Here is a 14,784-nt window from a genome sequence, read left to right as displayed (position 1 = left end):
CTTCCTTGCCTTTCCAAGCTCCTGGTGGCTCCTGGCATTCCTTGATGTGTGGCAGCATCCCTCCAATCTTTGCCTCCATCTCCACATGGCCATCTCTGTGTTTCCTTACAAGGACACCAGTCATTGGGTGTAGGGCCCACTCTAAATCCAGTATGATGTCATTCAAGATATCATATTGGTCTTTAGGAAATGTAAAAGAAAGAAGCATCTTAGTTAATCTCTCTGCTCAAATTCATAATCCTTTAGAAAAGAGATTTTTCACACGGGAAACCATTTGAGAACAGTGTAACACATTATATAATAGAGTACTAAATTGCTGTCAAAATGTGCAGTATAACACATTATGTAATAGAGTACTAAATTGCTGTCAAAATGTACAGCTAATCACTCTCAAAAGTTTAAATGTATCAAGAAAAACACCGATCCCATTAACCACATATGTAACAAATAAGAAATCTTCACACTATTTGTTTTTTATTCTTCAGGTGGCAGGGCAGAAGGAACCCTCCGTTCAGCTAAAAGTGAGGAGTCTCTTACATCTCTCCATGCAGTTGATGGTAAGACTAAAAGCATCAGTCATTTTATTCTATAATATATTGCATAAAGGAATACTGCAATTGAGTATATTTTTATATATCTGTGCTTAATAAATAGGCTATTAACTCATTTCCTAGGAATACTAGTATCTATTTAGTATTATTCAGATTAAAATTCATTGATGCTTTCACATGGAAGCAGTCTTTAATCTTTTCATTTTTGGCATGACTGCTATTCAGTTTACATAAAAGTAGCCAAAATATTTCAAGTTAACTATTTATATTTATTAATATCTAGTGAAAACTTGTGTTATTACTGTTTCCTTTAGATTTTACAATGGGAGCATATGAGTTTTCCAAGATTTTCAATTAAACTAGTCAAGATAACCTACAAAACAATGCAGCAAGCTAGGTGGATACTAGTGTTAAGCAGAAGATATTTGTAAGGAATTAATTTTATGAGTGATCAATACATTTGTGAATATATATATATATATATATATATATATATATATATATTAGACAGAGTCTCGCTTTGTTGCCCAGTTTGGAGTACAGTGGCGCAATCTTGGATCACTGCAACCTCTAACTCCCGGTTTAAGTGATTATCTTGCCTCAGCCTCCCAAATAGCTGGGACTACAGGCATGCGCCACCATGCCCGGGAGCATAATTTTATAAAGTGTATAATTAAGCAGTTTTTATATTTTTAGTAGATACGGGGTTTTGCCACTTAGGCCAGGCTAGTCTCGAACTCCTGACCTCAGGTGATCTGCCCACCTCAGCTTCCCAAAGTGCTGGGATCACAGGCATGAACCGCTGTGACCGGCCAATATATTTATATTTATTAAGATAGTTTCTGCCTCTTTAAATTACTTTTTAACTATGGCAATTAAAATAATCCTAATAGAATAGAGAGTTTCTTTTTTACCAGTTGGATATTTAGCAACATCGTAAAATTATGTAATACTCTCTGCCACTCTTGAAGACTGCTTGGGAAACTTAAAATCTATTCTTAAAGAAAAAAATGAAGTTCTTGTTTAGTATCTGAAAGGAATTTTTTACTAAATATACATAAATACTTTATGGGATTATGAAGATTTTTTAATTGAGAAGTTCAATTTATTTAGAAATTTGAATATTGTAAGGATGTTTCCCCACAAAAAAAAATCCATTTTGCTATTATAGATTCAAAATGCCACTCAAAGTGATTAATTCCACCTCATAAGTCATATGAGGCCAGTGATAAAATAAGACACAAAGAAATGAAAAACTTGCCCAAAGTCACACCAAGAATCAGTGTTGGATTAGTAATAGAATCCAAGCATTCTGAGTTCTTTTCCTCTCCAGAGCATGAAATACTGCATTCGCCCTCTGATTCTATCACGTGTTTGCTATTTAGCATTTGGTTTTGGAGTTCTGTTATCTCAAGTGTAAATGATCTGTGTGCACTGAAAGAATTTTCAGAAAGAAAATGAGAAGTAACACTTCCTTCACCTAGATAGTAAGTTACTGCTGTGCTGAGTAGGTGACTTACCACAGCATTCTGTATCTACGATGTTCTTACTTTGACATTGTTATTCATTTTTTCCAGGTGATTCTAAGCTCTTCCGACCCAGAAGACCCAGATCTTCCAGTGATGCACTGTCTGCCTCTTTTAATGGAGAAATGCTGGGGAACCGCTGTAACTCCTATGATAATCTGCCTCATGACAATGAGAGTGAGGAGGAAGGAGGGCTGCTTCATATCCCAGCCCTTATGTCTCCTCATTCAGCTGAGGATGTTGACTTGAGCCCACCAGACATAGGAGTAGCCAGCCTGGATTTTGATCCAATGTCATTTCAATGTAGTCCTCCTAAGGCCGAATCAGAATGTCTGGAGAGTGGTGCTTCCTTTTTAGATTCACCGGGATACTCCAAGGATAAACCAAGTGCCAATAAAAAGGATGCAGAAACAGGTGGTAGCCAATGTCAGACTCCAGGAAGCACAGCAAGCTCTGAACCTGTCTCTCCTCTTCAGGAGAAACTGAGTCCATTCTTTACCCTGGACTTGAGCCCAACTGAAGAGAAATCATCTAAGCCATCCTCCTTTACTGAAAAGGTCGTCTATGCTTTCTCTCCGAAGATAGGACGGAAATTAAGCAAATCACCTTCTATGAGCATATCTGAGCCAATTTCAGTGACCCTACCACCACGGGTGTCAGAAGTCATTGGTACAGTCTCAAATACCACAGCTCAGAATGCATCATCTTCAACCTGGGACAAATGCGTTGAAGAAAGGGATGCCACAAATAGATCCCCCACCCAGATAGTAAAGATGAAAACAAATGAGACAGTTGCCCAAGAAGCATATGAATCTGAAGTCCAGCCCCTGGACCAGGTGGCTGCTGAAGAAGTAGAATTGCCAGGGAAAGAGGATCAGTCTGTCTCAAGCAGTCAGAGTAAGGCTGTAGCTTCTGGACAGACTCAGACAGGTACCGTTTGTTTTCCTCCATTCTTTCTTTAAGTTAAGAGGGATCTTCAATCCTGTGTGCCATCTGTGCCTTTTAAGAGAGAAATTTGTCCACAGCTAGCCTTTAATCAAAGAGAATGCTTTTCTGGGTGGTGCTGATGGCTCAGAGCCCTAAATTAAAAGCAGTCAAACAAAACTCCCCAAAAGGGCCAATGGTCCTGCTTCAAATCTTCACAAAAGTCCCCTTATCTCTTTGGACGGTGAGAATTCGTGGATAATTTTTGCACAACTGCGTAGCTCTTGATTGTGTTTTTCTCTTCTAATAAAATATCTTTATTGTAGCCTTCCAAGTTAACAAGCCAGCTACACCATCAAATGTAAAAACTGTTCATAATAACAGTCTACAAGCACTTGAAGCTTGTTTTCTAAGCAATCTTTTCTGAGCCAGGTGAGGGACATGCTTTTTTTTCCCCCCATCTCTGTAACAATTCAAGAAGAGATTGCAGTCTTTATACACTGTTTGTTTTAGTTTTCCTTCTGAACCAGATGTGTTTTCAACAGCATTTGCATGTGGGATAGAAGATCATGGATTGCCATTTTGAAATATGGAAGGCACCTATTTTTTAATGATCACATGGGGAGTGTTTGGCTTTCCATTTAGGATAACGTAAGCTACCTTTTCACTCTCATTTTTTTTCCCAATTTCCCACTAGGAGCAGTTACCCATGACCCCCCTCAGGATTCCGTTCCTGTCAGTTCAGTCTCTCTTATCCCACCACCACCGCCTCCGAAAAATGTTGCCCGAATGTTGGCGCTAGCATTAGCTGAGTCCGCACAGCAAGCCTCAACTCAGTCATTGAAGAGACCAGGGACCTCTCAGGCTGGGTATACAAATTATGGAGACATAGCGGTGGCTACAACTGAAGATAATCTGTCCAGTTCTTACTCTGCAGTTGCTCTAGATAATGCCTATTTCCAAACCGATCGACCAGCAGAGCAGTTCCACCTCCAGAATAATGCACCAGGAAACTGTGACCATCCTCTACCAGAGACAACAGCTACTGGAGATCCTACCCATTCCAACACAACTGAATCTGGGGAGCAACATCACCAAGTAGACTTAACAGGGAATCAGCCACATCAAGCATATTTATCTGGGGACCCAGAAAAGGCCAGAATTACTTCAGTTCCCTTAGACTCGGAGAAGTCTGATGATCATGTAAGTTTCCCTGAAGACCAGTCTGGGAAGAACAGTATGCCAACTGTCTCCTTCTTGGGTCAGGACCAGTCTCCACCCCGTTTCTACAGTGGAGATCAGCCTCCTTCTTATCTTGGTGCAAGTGTGGATAAACTCCATCACCCTTTAGAATTTGCAGACAAATCTCCCACACCTCCTAATTTACCTAGGGATAAAATCTTCCTTCCTTCTGGGTCCCTTGCAGACAAATCACCCACACCTCCTAATTTACCTAGCGATAAAATCTACCCTCCTTCTGGGTCCCCCGAAGAGAATACCAGCACAGCCACCATGACTTACATGACAACTACTCCAGCAACAGCCCAAATGAGCACCAAGGAAGCCAGCTGGGATGTGGCTGAACAACCCACCACTGCTGATTTTGCTGCTGCCACACTTCAGCGCACGCACAGAACTAATCGTCCCCTTCCCCCTCCGCCTTCCCAGAGATCTGCAGAGCAGCCACCAGTTGTGGGGCAGGTACAAGCAGCAACCAATATAGGATTAAATAATTCCCACAAGGTAAGAAGGGGAAGATATCAGTGAGATGAAATATACTATTACCAAAGGTATGTCACTTTTCAGCAGGGTGTGTTGTTATCTTTGAGTCAGACACAACAATTACTTTTAAGCCCTGTGGCTGGTTTCCATGAGATAGTTCCCGTTTGAGGTTGGAGTCTGCCATTACCTTGATGCTGGCTTTTCCCTAGGAAAGGAGTAGCTCCTAGATGACTATAGCTTAACTGTACCTGCTCCCTTTTCTTCCTAAAGTGTCTCGGTAGTTTATTCCAGTAACACAAAGAGATCAGGATCAAATGAGACAAAGTGGGCTTTACGGTTGTGGGTTGCTTTTTCTTATTTTTTTCCAACTCCATCACTGACTCATTGTGACTTTGGGCAAGTCATTTACCTACCCTCTGCCAATTATTCACAGTTACACAATGAAAATACTTCATTCTCAAAACATTCGTAAGACTGTCTGCCTTGCAGACTTTTTGGAAGTATAAGAGATGATAGTGCCTTGGGATTTTTTGTTACTTTCCTAGCATTCACCAGCAGTTTGTCCCATAGTCAGGTGCCTGTTTCAGTGAGAGAATGTAGTATGCAGAATGCTAAGGTTTCTTCCTGAATTTCCTCATATTTTAAGAAAGTGCCACAGGTTGTTTTTCTTCTATATGGTCACCTTGAACTATTAATAGGACTTAAGATTTTAGACCTTAGTGGAGGATGCTGTGTTTACTGCTTCTCAAGGATAGCATGTTTTCAGTATGAGGATGATCTTTGGCCAGACTAAGGTGGAATCAAAGGTAGGAGAGAGGCAGTAGCTTCTGATTTGAATATTGCCTTTCCCTATGTTTGAAGCCCTAAAACTGCTAACTGTGTACAACTGTGAATTTCAAAAGTCTCCCCAGATGATAGAATTAACTCCTAATTTAACAAGATGTCCTTTGTGTTGAGACTGAGCTAGACTAATAGACTGGGTATGTATTTTTAAGCTCTACAGTATTACTTGACTAAACCTCTCTTTTGGTTTGTATATTAAAATTATGCCATAGGCAACCTCATCTCGCATTTAAAACCTCTCATAAATTAGAACACTTTGAATGGTTCTCCAAAGTTAATACTGGGTGTTGTACAAAATAGCAGCACAAGCCTTCTTTTCCTAGAAATGGGTACAGATTCATTGCAACCACATGGCTTGGGAAAGTTCAAGCTGCTACCCAACCAGCCTTCTTTTCCTAGAAATGGGTACAGATTCATTGCAACCACATGGCTTGGGAAAGTTCAAGCTGCTACACAACCAGCCTTAATTTGTGAGTTACAAATTTAATAGTACTTGATTCATAGAGGGAACAAAAAATAGACCCATAGTATTATCATCTTTCAATAGGTTCACGGAGTAGTTCCAGTTCCAGAGAGGCCACCTGAACCTCGAGCCATGGATGACCCTGCGTCTGCCTTCATCAGTGACGGTGGTGCTGCTGCTGCTCAGTGTCCCATGGCTACAGCTGTCCAGCCAGGCCTGCCTGAGAAAGTGCGGGACGGTGCCCGGGTCCCGCTGCTGCACCTGCGCGCCGAGTCTGTCCCTGCGCATCCCTGTGGCTTTCCTGCACCACTGCCCCCCACCAGGATGATGGAGAGTAAGATGGTTGCTGCCATACACTCCAGCAGTGCAGATGCCACTAGCAGTTCAAATTATCATTCCTTTGTCACTGCTTCATCCGCCTCTGTGGACGATGCATTGCCTTTACCACTTCCTGTCCCACAACCTAAGCATGCTTCTCAGAAAACAGTTTACTCCTCCTTTGCTAGGCCCGATGTCACCACTGAACCCTTTGGTCCAGAAAACTGTTTGCATTTCAATATGACTCCAAACTGCCAGTACCGTCCCCAGAGTGTACCTCCCCATCACAATAAATTGGAGCAGCACCAAGTGTATGGTGCCAGGTCAGAGCCACCAGCCTCCATGGGTCTTCGTTATAACACATATGTGGCCCCAGGAAGAAACGCATCTGGACACCACTCCAAGCCATGCAGCCGGGTCGAGTATGTGTCTTCTTTGAGCTCCTCTGTCAGGAATACCTGTTACCCCGAAGACATTCCACCGTACCCTACCATCCGGAGAGTGCAGTCTCTCCATGCTCCGCCATCTTCCATGATTCGCTCTGTTCCCATTTCACGGACAGAAGTTCCCCCAGATGATGAGCCAGCCTACTGCCCAAGACCCCTGTACCAATATAAGCCATATCAGTCCTCCCAGGCCCGCTCAGATTATCATGTCACTCAGCTTCAGCCTTACTTTGAGAATGGCCGGGTCCACTACAGGTATAGCCCATATTCCAGTTCTTCTAGTTCCTATTACAGTCCAGATGGGGCCCTGTGTGATGTGGATGCCTATGGCACAGTTCAGTTGAGACCCCTTCACCGCCTTCCCAATCGAGACTTTGCTTTCTACAATCCTAGGCTGCAAGGAAAGAGCTTGTACAGTTATGCTGGTTTGGCTCCACGTCCCCGGGCCAACGTGACTGGCTATTTCTCTCCCAACGACCATAATGTAGTCAGCATGCCTCCGGCTGCTGATGTAAAGCACACCTACACCTCATGGGATCTTGAGGACATGGAAAAATACCGCATGCAGTCCATCCGGAGAGAGAGCCGTGCTCGGCAGAAGGTGAAAGGGCCTGTCATGTCCCAGTATGATAACATGACCCCGGCGGTGCAGGACGACTTGGGTGGGATCTATGTCATCCATCTGCGTAGTAAATCAGATCCTGGGAAAACTGGACTTCTCTCAGTGGCAGAAGGAAAGGAGAGCCGCCATGCAGCCAAGGCCATCAGTCCCGAGGGAGAGGACCGCTTCTATAGGAGGCATCCCGAGGCAGAGATGGACAGAGCCCACCATCACGGAGGCCATGGTAGCACGCAGCCGGAGAAACCATCCCTGCCTCAGAAGCAGAGCAGCCTGAGGAGCAGGAAGCTTCCTGACATGGGCTGCAGTCTCCCTGAGCACAGGGCACACCAAGAAGCAAGCCATAGGCAGTTCTGTGAGTCAAAGAATGGGCCCCCTTATCCCCAGGGAGCTGGCCAGTTAGATTATGGGTCCAAAGGGATTCCAGACACTTCTGAGCCAGTCAGCTACCACAACTCTGGAGTAAAATATGCTGCATCCGGGCAAGAATCTTTAAGACTGAACCACAAAGAGGTAAGGCTCTCCAAAGAGATGGAGCGACCCTGGGTTAGGCAGCCTTCTGCCCCAGAGAAACACTCCAGAGACTGCTACAAGGAGGAAGAACACCTCACTCAGTCAATCGTCCCACCCCCTAAACCAGAGAGGAGTCATAGCCTCAAACTCCATCATACCCAGAACGTGGAGAGGGACCCCAGTGTGCTGTACCAGTACCAACCACACGGCAAGCGCCAGAACAGTGTGACTGTTGTGTCCCAGTATGATAACCTGGAAGATTACCACTCCCTGCCTCAGCACCAGCGAGGAGTCTTTGGAGGGGGCGGCATGGGGACGTACGTGCCCCCTGGCTTTCCCCATCCACAGAGCAGGACCTATGCGACAGCGTTGGGTCAAGGGGCCTTCCTGCCTGCAGAGTTGTCCTTGCAGCATCCTGAAACACAGATCCATGCAGAATGAGCCCTGCGAGCAATAGAGTTGAAGCAGCCTCTGCTGGACAGTGGACTGTTCTATTTTTTTCAATAACCAAAAAGATTAAACAAAAAATACTATAAAACCCCTGACCACATTTAAAAAAAGATAATAAAAGTAAACAAATCAGCATCGTTTCCCCCTTCCCTGCTTCATTACCCCCTCTTCCATCTATAGACTTTGTCATTTTTGTCTTTAGAAAAGATCTGAAGGATGGTAAAGCCCCGTGCTGAAACCCAGTAGAGAAACCTGTCTCAGGACACACTTGCCATCTAGGGCTAGCTTGAAAGAGCCTGAGGACTGCCTTTAACTGAATTTGAATTCAGCATTGTCCTTTCTTCTTAGTATTTGCTGCATAATTGAGAGCAGTTCACATCGATTTCCTGGTAGGCGTCTGCATTCCCTGTTGTGTTCCTGCTTCTCCTTCAGTAGCTGCACAACTTGCGCAGATCGACACACTGTTGTCACTTCATTCTCCCCGTCTGAGAAGGATCTTGTGTTCAGTTAGAGTCGTGGAAAAATCCCTGATCCTTCAAGGTCAGTCAGACAGTTGGCAACATTATAATTAAAAATAAGAAATTAAGACTTTAAATTAAACATTTGGTAGAGTCATCATAAAACACCAGACCACTTAGACTCAGGCTGAACCATACTCTTTCTATTCTTATTTTTCATCCTTGTTCCTCACGGTTCAGTGAACAGGCTCATATCATGACAGAATGGACTTTTAAAAGTTAGTACTTAAGGAAACTTCTTTAGGTGGAAGAAAGTAAAGTTCTTATTGTCAGTGAACTTTATTAGCACCAGAAATCTCTATTGATGCTTTTAATGCATTGCCTGCCTTCAGGTTTTCTTCTTACCCCACCCCTCAATAAGATTTGGTGAATTGTAATTCTAGTAAAACATGTCATACCATTGGTTTTCCTAAATTATCAACTTTCTTTCATTAAAAAAAAAAAAAAAAGCCCAGCATGGTTTGACTGGATAGACACACATAATTTATTATGAATATAAATTTCCATGTTTGTTTCTGTTCCTAAACCAGAGTACGGGGTCCCTGGGAATTTAAGTAGCTACGCATTATCTATTATTAGACTGCAAGTTCCTGCAATAACTGCTTAGTTCACAGCCCCGTTTCACCAGTGGAGTTCTGGGCAGTTATTGCTGTCCTAAGGCATTACTGTCGTTTGCTTACTCTATACTTGTGTGGTCACAGTCTTCTTGTAATTGCCATCTACACCAGCATTTCAGGTATAGCTCTTTATAACTCTGGAGACATGTAAAACATGTTTAACACCCACGACTTTTGAAAGTTGCATTCCTTATTAGAGTAGGAACTCTCTAGCCCAACTCCATTCTATGTTCTCAGCTCCCTCCACCCCCCAAAATACATCAGACTAGCAAGGCAGTCCTATGTTTACAAAACGAGTTTAGATTGTCATTTCATTCCATAACTCTTAATAATACTCAAGTTTTATACATTCACGTATTTTAAATGCTCGGTCTGTAGAAGACACTAGGAGAATTGCATTCCAATTACTGGATGGTTGCTGCTCTGGCTATTTAGAACTTGAAATTAATTTTTATTTAGAGCAAAGGAGGAAATCTTTTAAGAGGCTAAAATCATGCTGCTATTATTGCTGTGAAATTGTATAAAGATTAGGATTCATGCCAGTTTTTATTTTAAAAAATAATGTGCATTTTAAGGGTTTATATTTAGAAAAAAAATGTTTCAAGAACAACACATTGATATGTGGAAATATTCTATAAGGTTTTCTTTTGTTCCCTTAGAATTCATTGGAGGGATGCAGTAAAAACTGTAGTAGAAACCTTGAAACACCCATATGTGAAAAGGTCTGTGGAAATTGAGGCCTCTACATTAAAAGTGCAGAACCAACTGTTTTACAGTCAAAGTGCTAGGAAACCTGATAGGATACTTCCCTTTGGCACAAAAACACCCTGGGTGCTACATACAGGAGTTTGACCTTTGGTGAATATGTGGCACTAATTTTTTTTACCTTAATCATATTTTTGTCAAGTAGGCAACCCATTGCCCCTTGGAGACCACACCAGCCCTGTAAGTTCTCACCAGCAGCATGGAGATTAGGAAGAGGGGCTGCTGTGACCAGGAGATACACACGGCTTTAAGTAACTGAGAGCCTAAAGAAAGTAACCCAGGGAGTCCGGTCCAGTTTTAATATTTGTGGATTTGTTGTCACACACATTGTTTAGTCCTGAAACTAAAACCTATTTTATAAATAGTAGGGTTAATTCCTCGAAACAATTTCTTTATTAATAAATGTCCTGTGGGTTTAGAAATATCAGGTAAATATTTGAATACAGAATGATGATTGCAATTACTGTTACAAGCGTGAAACACAAACTTTAGATCAAATCTAGAGTTGCTTCATTTAATGCATGCTAGCAACAGCCTTAACTTTGGATTCAGTTATTTGAAACACTTTTCCGGCATCTTTCCCTTTCTGATGTTGTGGGGTGGAAACCGGATGGCAAATCACTGTGAGCCGGATACCTCAGCACAGTCCACCTTGTGTGTGACTTCACAAATGGGGTAACTGAATGTTATTACTTTCAAATTTTGACATGGAGCATTATGATCAAGGAAATGGAGCTGCCTTATACATTAAACCCGTGATTTAATCCTATTGACATTTTCATAGCCATGCCTCCAGATTTTATCTTTTTGGCAAAATTCTGATTCCACAGTTTGGTCTGATTGAAATAAATATTCCCTGGACGTCTGGCTAAAAATTTTGCTAACAATCCCAGAGGTGCCATTTTCTTATTAATAAATTTCATTGGAGCCTTATTTCTTACTATATTCAATTTCCTTTCAAACATGCAAGTCCCTGGGATGGTCCCACGACTAGGGCCTGCACATTTCTTACAATGGCAAAGCATTTTTTAAAATTTAGGGTCAGGTTGAAAAATTCTAGGACTAATTCTGTAGAGAGGAGGGACTGTTAACTAACGTGAGTGGGGACAGAGGAGTAGGTTACCACATTTGGAGCAGTAATAGATGCAAACGATGTAAATTTGAAATTTGCCCCTTTAGTTAAAGAAGGAGCCTGCAAAGTCCATTTCTCTGTTTTCAGCCCTGTCAGTCACCCATTTAGGATGTTGGCAAAGTACTGCTTGAGCAGAATGTGTAAGAAAGTAATAATGAAAGCAAAAGTATGTCAGAGAGTTACTTCTTCCACATGGTTAGAGGCATGTGATTTTCAGCACTGTGTGTTACAGAAATGTCAGGAATGGTGTATTATAACGTGTGCAAGATAATGTCAGTGTGCACAGAGGGTCTTTTTTCCTTATCTGATTAGTACTGTTAATGTTCAAAGAATAAAAATGGTTTTACAGTTTAGATTCTGAGATAGCAAAACCTGATTTTTCAACCATGACCTGCATGAGAGAAGCATCCTAGGAAGTCTTAGATCATACTTTTGAGTTTTTAATTTTAATTTATATAGTGTTTTTTTATGTCTTAATATTTTTGTGAACTGGTGTAAATTGTTAATGCATATAAGCTTGTGTATTTTTGTAAATAGTTTTGTGATTTATTTCTTGCCCCATATGTAAATATTTAGAGTCTCATTTCTTGCAAACTTATTTGAAGCTGAGTTGTGGGTTTGGGTTTTGTTTGTTTCTTTGGTTGCAGGGTGGGGTGGGGGGTGGCAGGGGAGGGAGGAAGGGATTTTTGTACCTGGAGATGGAGATATCTTGTGGTTTAAAGCAAATGTCCCACTGAAAGTGATTCAAATATCAACAGAATTATTTCAGGTTGAAACAGACTGCTTTGTGTATGTGTTTCCTTTTTGACCTAATATGAATTATAATGAGATAGTGGGGGTGATTGATTTGGGGAATTAGGACCAAAGGACACATGTTTTCATGACACATCCTGTTATGCCCAGGGGTACGCTATTTGAGGAAAGGGGTTAAGTGTCTCCTGTCGTTATCTATTTACCACCTTTTGCTGCCTGGCCAAATTTCCCCCAAGTCAAACACTGTTCCCTGTAGAGCGGTGGAGGCCTCTTGATCCATCCTGGAGAGTCTGGGCTGACTTGCTGCTTCCTGCTCCTGAAGGAGTCCACACTCCGCTCTTGGAGCCTGGTTCCCGAGTGTGCACTTCTCAGGAAACTGAATCAGCTTATCTCAGGATCCTTCAAAGGGGATTCTGAATAAAACCATATCTTCACAGATTCCCAGGAAACATCTTGGACATCCTGTTTTCTCTCTCTTAAGGGTGAAATGACCATAAAAGAATCATGCCCCAGATGAGGCCACCTGTGGTGAGCTAGCTCGCAGCAAGCCCAGATCAAGTGTCAGTGAGACAGCGACTCTAGGTGTGAAGCAAGTACTGCAAGTGGCCCAGCTGCCCAGCAGGGCTCCAGAGTTTCTTCTGCTGCCACAGTTCTCAAAATAAATACTTCAGTATCAACCAGGACTTAAAGGTGAGGCGGGGAGGACCCTCAATATTCAGCTGTTGAATATTGGTTTTCCTATTGAGAGTCAAGTTGCAAATCATTCTTCATTTTGAGGTGTTAGGGCCCTATTTTTTTTTCTTGCCAGCAATAGGAAAAGTTGCCTGTTTATTCCAGATGGCCCTAGTAAGCCAACCGTCTTTTCTGTGCCTGCATACCACACTCCAGACCTCAGCAAAGATACAGCATCTGCTTTAGTAAGCGTCCTCAGACCTGAATAAGTGTTCCCATGGAAACTGCTCAGATGGGATGAAAGAAAAGATACAGCCGCAGCTCCACTGGGTCTTCTCAGTTTTCAGGACTCTGCTTTCCATGCCAACTATTTCATCACCAAACTTATGTTATACTGACAAAAATATGGTACCTACCTCTTAAAATGTGTATCACTGAGGAATCAGTAACACATACATTCTTGGTGGTTGAGATTTTAGTCATTTGTGGTTGTACAGGAAGAGGCACATTTTAAAGTAACACTGACTCCCCATCCAGTAAAACCTTGGGCATCTGGAAACACCAGAAATAAGACATTTTAGTTGGTCATGTTTTTCATACAGTTGACAGTGTACCTCTGAAAAAGTATAAGGTGTAATTTTATTTTAGACCCTTGAATCAAAATACTTCCAGAATGTGTTTCCAACCACAAATTTTGTGGCCAGTGTAGTTTCATCGCTTGTATCAATAGATTACTGCACCATGCATAACTTAGGGATATCCTCGGGGGCACACTGAGATAAAAGATTTGCGTTTATACCAAGTGGTTTAACACCAGTTCTTTTTATGTTTTTGTACCCCTTTTTTTCAGTTTCGTATGTCTTTGCTGCTGTCACTTTGTGTTACTGTCTAGGAACTACCTATAAACCCTCGTCTTCCTTTTTCTCTTTGTAATTCTAATCTGGGGAGCAAAAGTAGTTCTGAACTGGAGTCCTGAAAGGTTATCCTGAATCGTGTGGACTTTGTATTGTCTATTTTTTGTTACTCTGGGGCTCTTGTTTTCTCCTAGCAAAGGGCTTGGATAGCTGAGTCTCAGGAAGGAGATGTTAGTGTATAAGATGCTCAGAAGGGAGAATGAAACCAAAGCTGTAAGAGTTCACTCTTCATTTGACAGTCTGTGAGAAAGCGATGTGATTAGACGCAGTGGCATTTCTCCTGTTAATAACTGCAGAGTGTTTCTCCCCATAGGAGAATGCTAGGCTAGAAGACAGTTTGAGCATCCACAATTAAGAAACCAGAATATCATGTAGACAGCTTCAGCTGTCACTGAGTCATTTGCAATTTGTGTTCTTAATTCTCTAAAAAATTTTTGAAAAGCATCCTAGATTTCTCAGCCACTAGTTATGTTTTAAACTCGGCAAGTATTTCTCAAACTTCAGAATCCATTTAGAACACCTGGAGAGCTAGTTAAGATTCTTGAGCAACCACCAGATGGTCTGATCCAGTGCGACTGGGATTGGACTTAGAATCTAGTTTTGGTGTCCACTCCATGTAATCCTGGTGCAGATGGCTGAGAAATACAGATCTAGGCAGCACATTTAATATGCTTGCAGAGGGAGCCGTCTCTTGTTCATTGAGGTTACCACCTTTTCCCATTCACACTTTGGTTCCCCTTCACTTTGGTGATACGGTAACAGAAATGTATCCTTAATTTCTCTCTCCCCTTGGTATAAATATTAAGCCCCAGACTCAATAACAATGGCATGCAAAAATTAGAACTAATTGAACTGAACAAACTATAGAAAATGCAGCATTCTTTCAAAAGGAGATAAAATACTGCTGGCTGAATACTCTAATGCCTCCTATTATATGCTTATATAATATTAAGACGACCTGAGACATTTGGTCTGGTTAGGGAAGTGTAGCTAATTCACATTTGCTTTTTGACAGCTAACTTTTTCAAATACTGCACT

At 42.0% G+C, this 14,784-nt stretch overlaps 1 protein-coding gene across 14 annotated transcripts in view; it reads left to right on the top strand.

Annotated features, from left to right (window-relative positions):
* The window catches only part of ARHGAP32 (Rho GTPase activating protein 32), a 317,821-nt gene extending 305,634 nt beyond the window's left edge, over positions 1-12,187 (top strand). For all 14 annotated transcript variants that reach the window (XM_034934048.3, XM_034934045.3, XM_055095088.2 and 11 more), the window contains 4 exons: positions 486-557; positions 2,129-3,007; positions 3,699-4,744; positions 6,114-12,187. In XM_034934048.3, coding sequence (XP_034789939.2) covers positions 486-557; positions 2,129-3,007; positions 3,699-4,744; positions 6,114-8,366 — 4,250 coding nt within the window. In that variant the 3' untranslated portion in view covers positions 8,367-12,187. The remainder of the gene's footprint in view (positions 1-485; positions 558-2,128; positions 3,008-3,698; positions 4,745-6,113) is intronic.
* The last annotated feature ends 2,597 nt before the right edge of the window (positions 12,188-14,784 follow it).

This window comes from Pan paniscus, chromosome 9, assembly GCF_029289425.2.
Source record: "Pan paniscus chromosome 9, NHGRI_mPanPan1-v2.0_pri, whole genome shotgun sequence".
Classification (NCBI taxonomy): domain Eukaryota; kingdom Metazoa; phylum Chordata; class Mammalia; order Primates; family Hominidae; genus Pan; species Pan paniscus.
The sequence above is the reverse complement of the archived record's forward strand: the minus strand, read 5'-3'. Positions and strand labels throughout refer to the sequence as shown.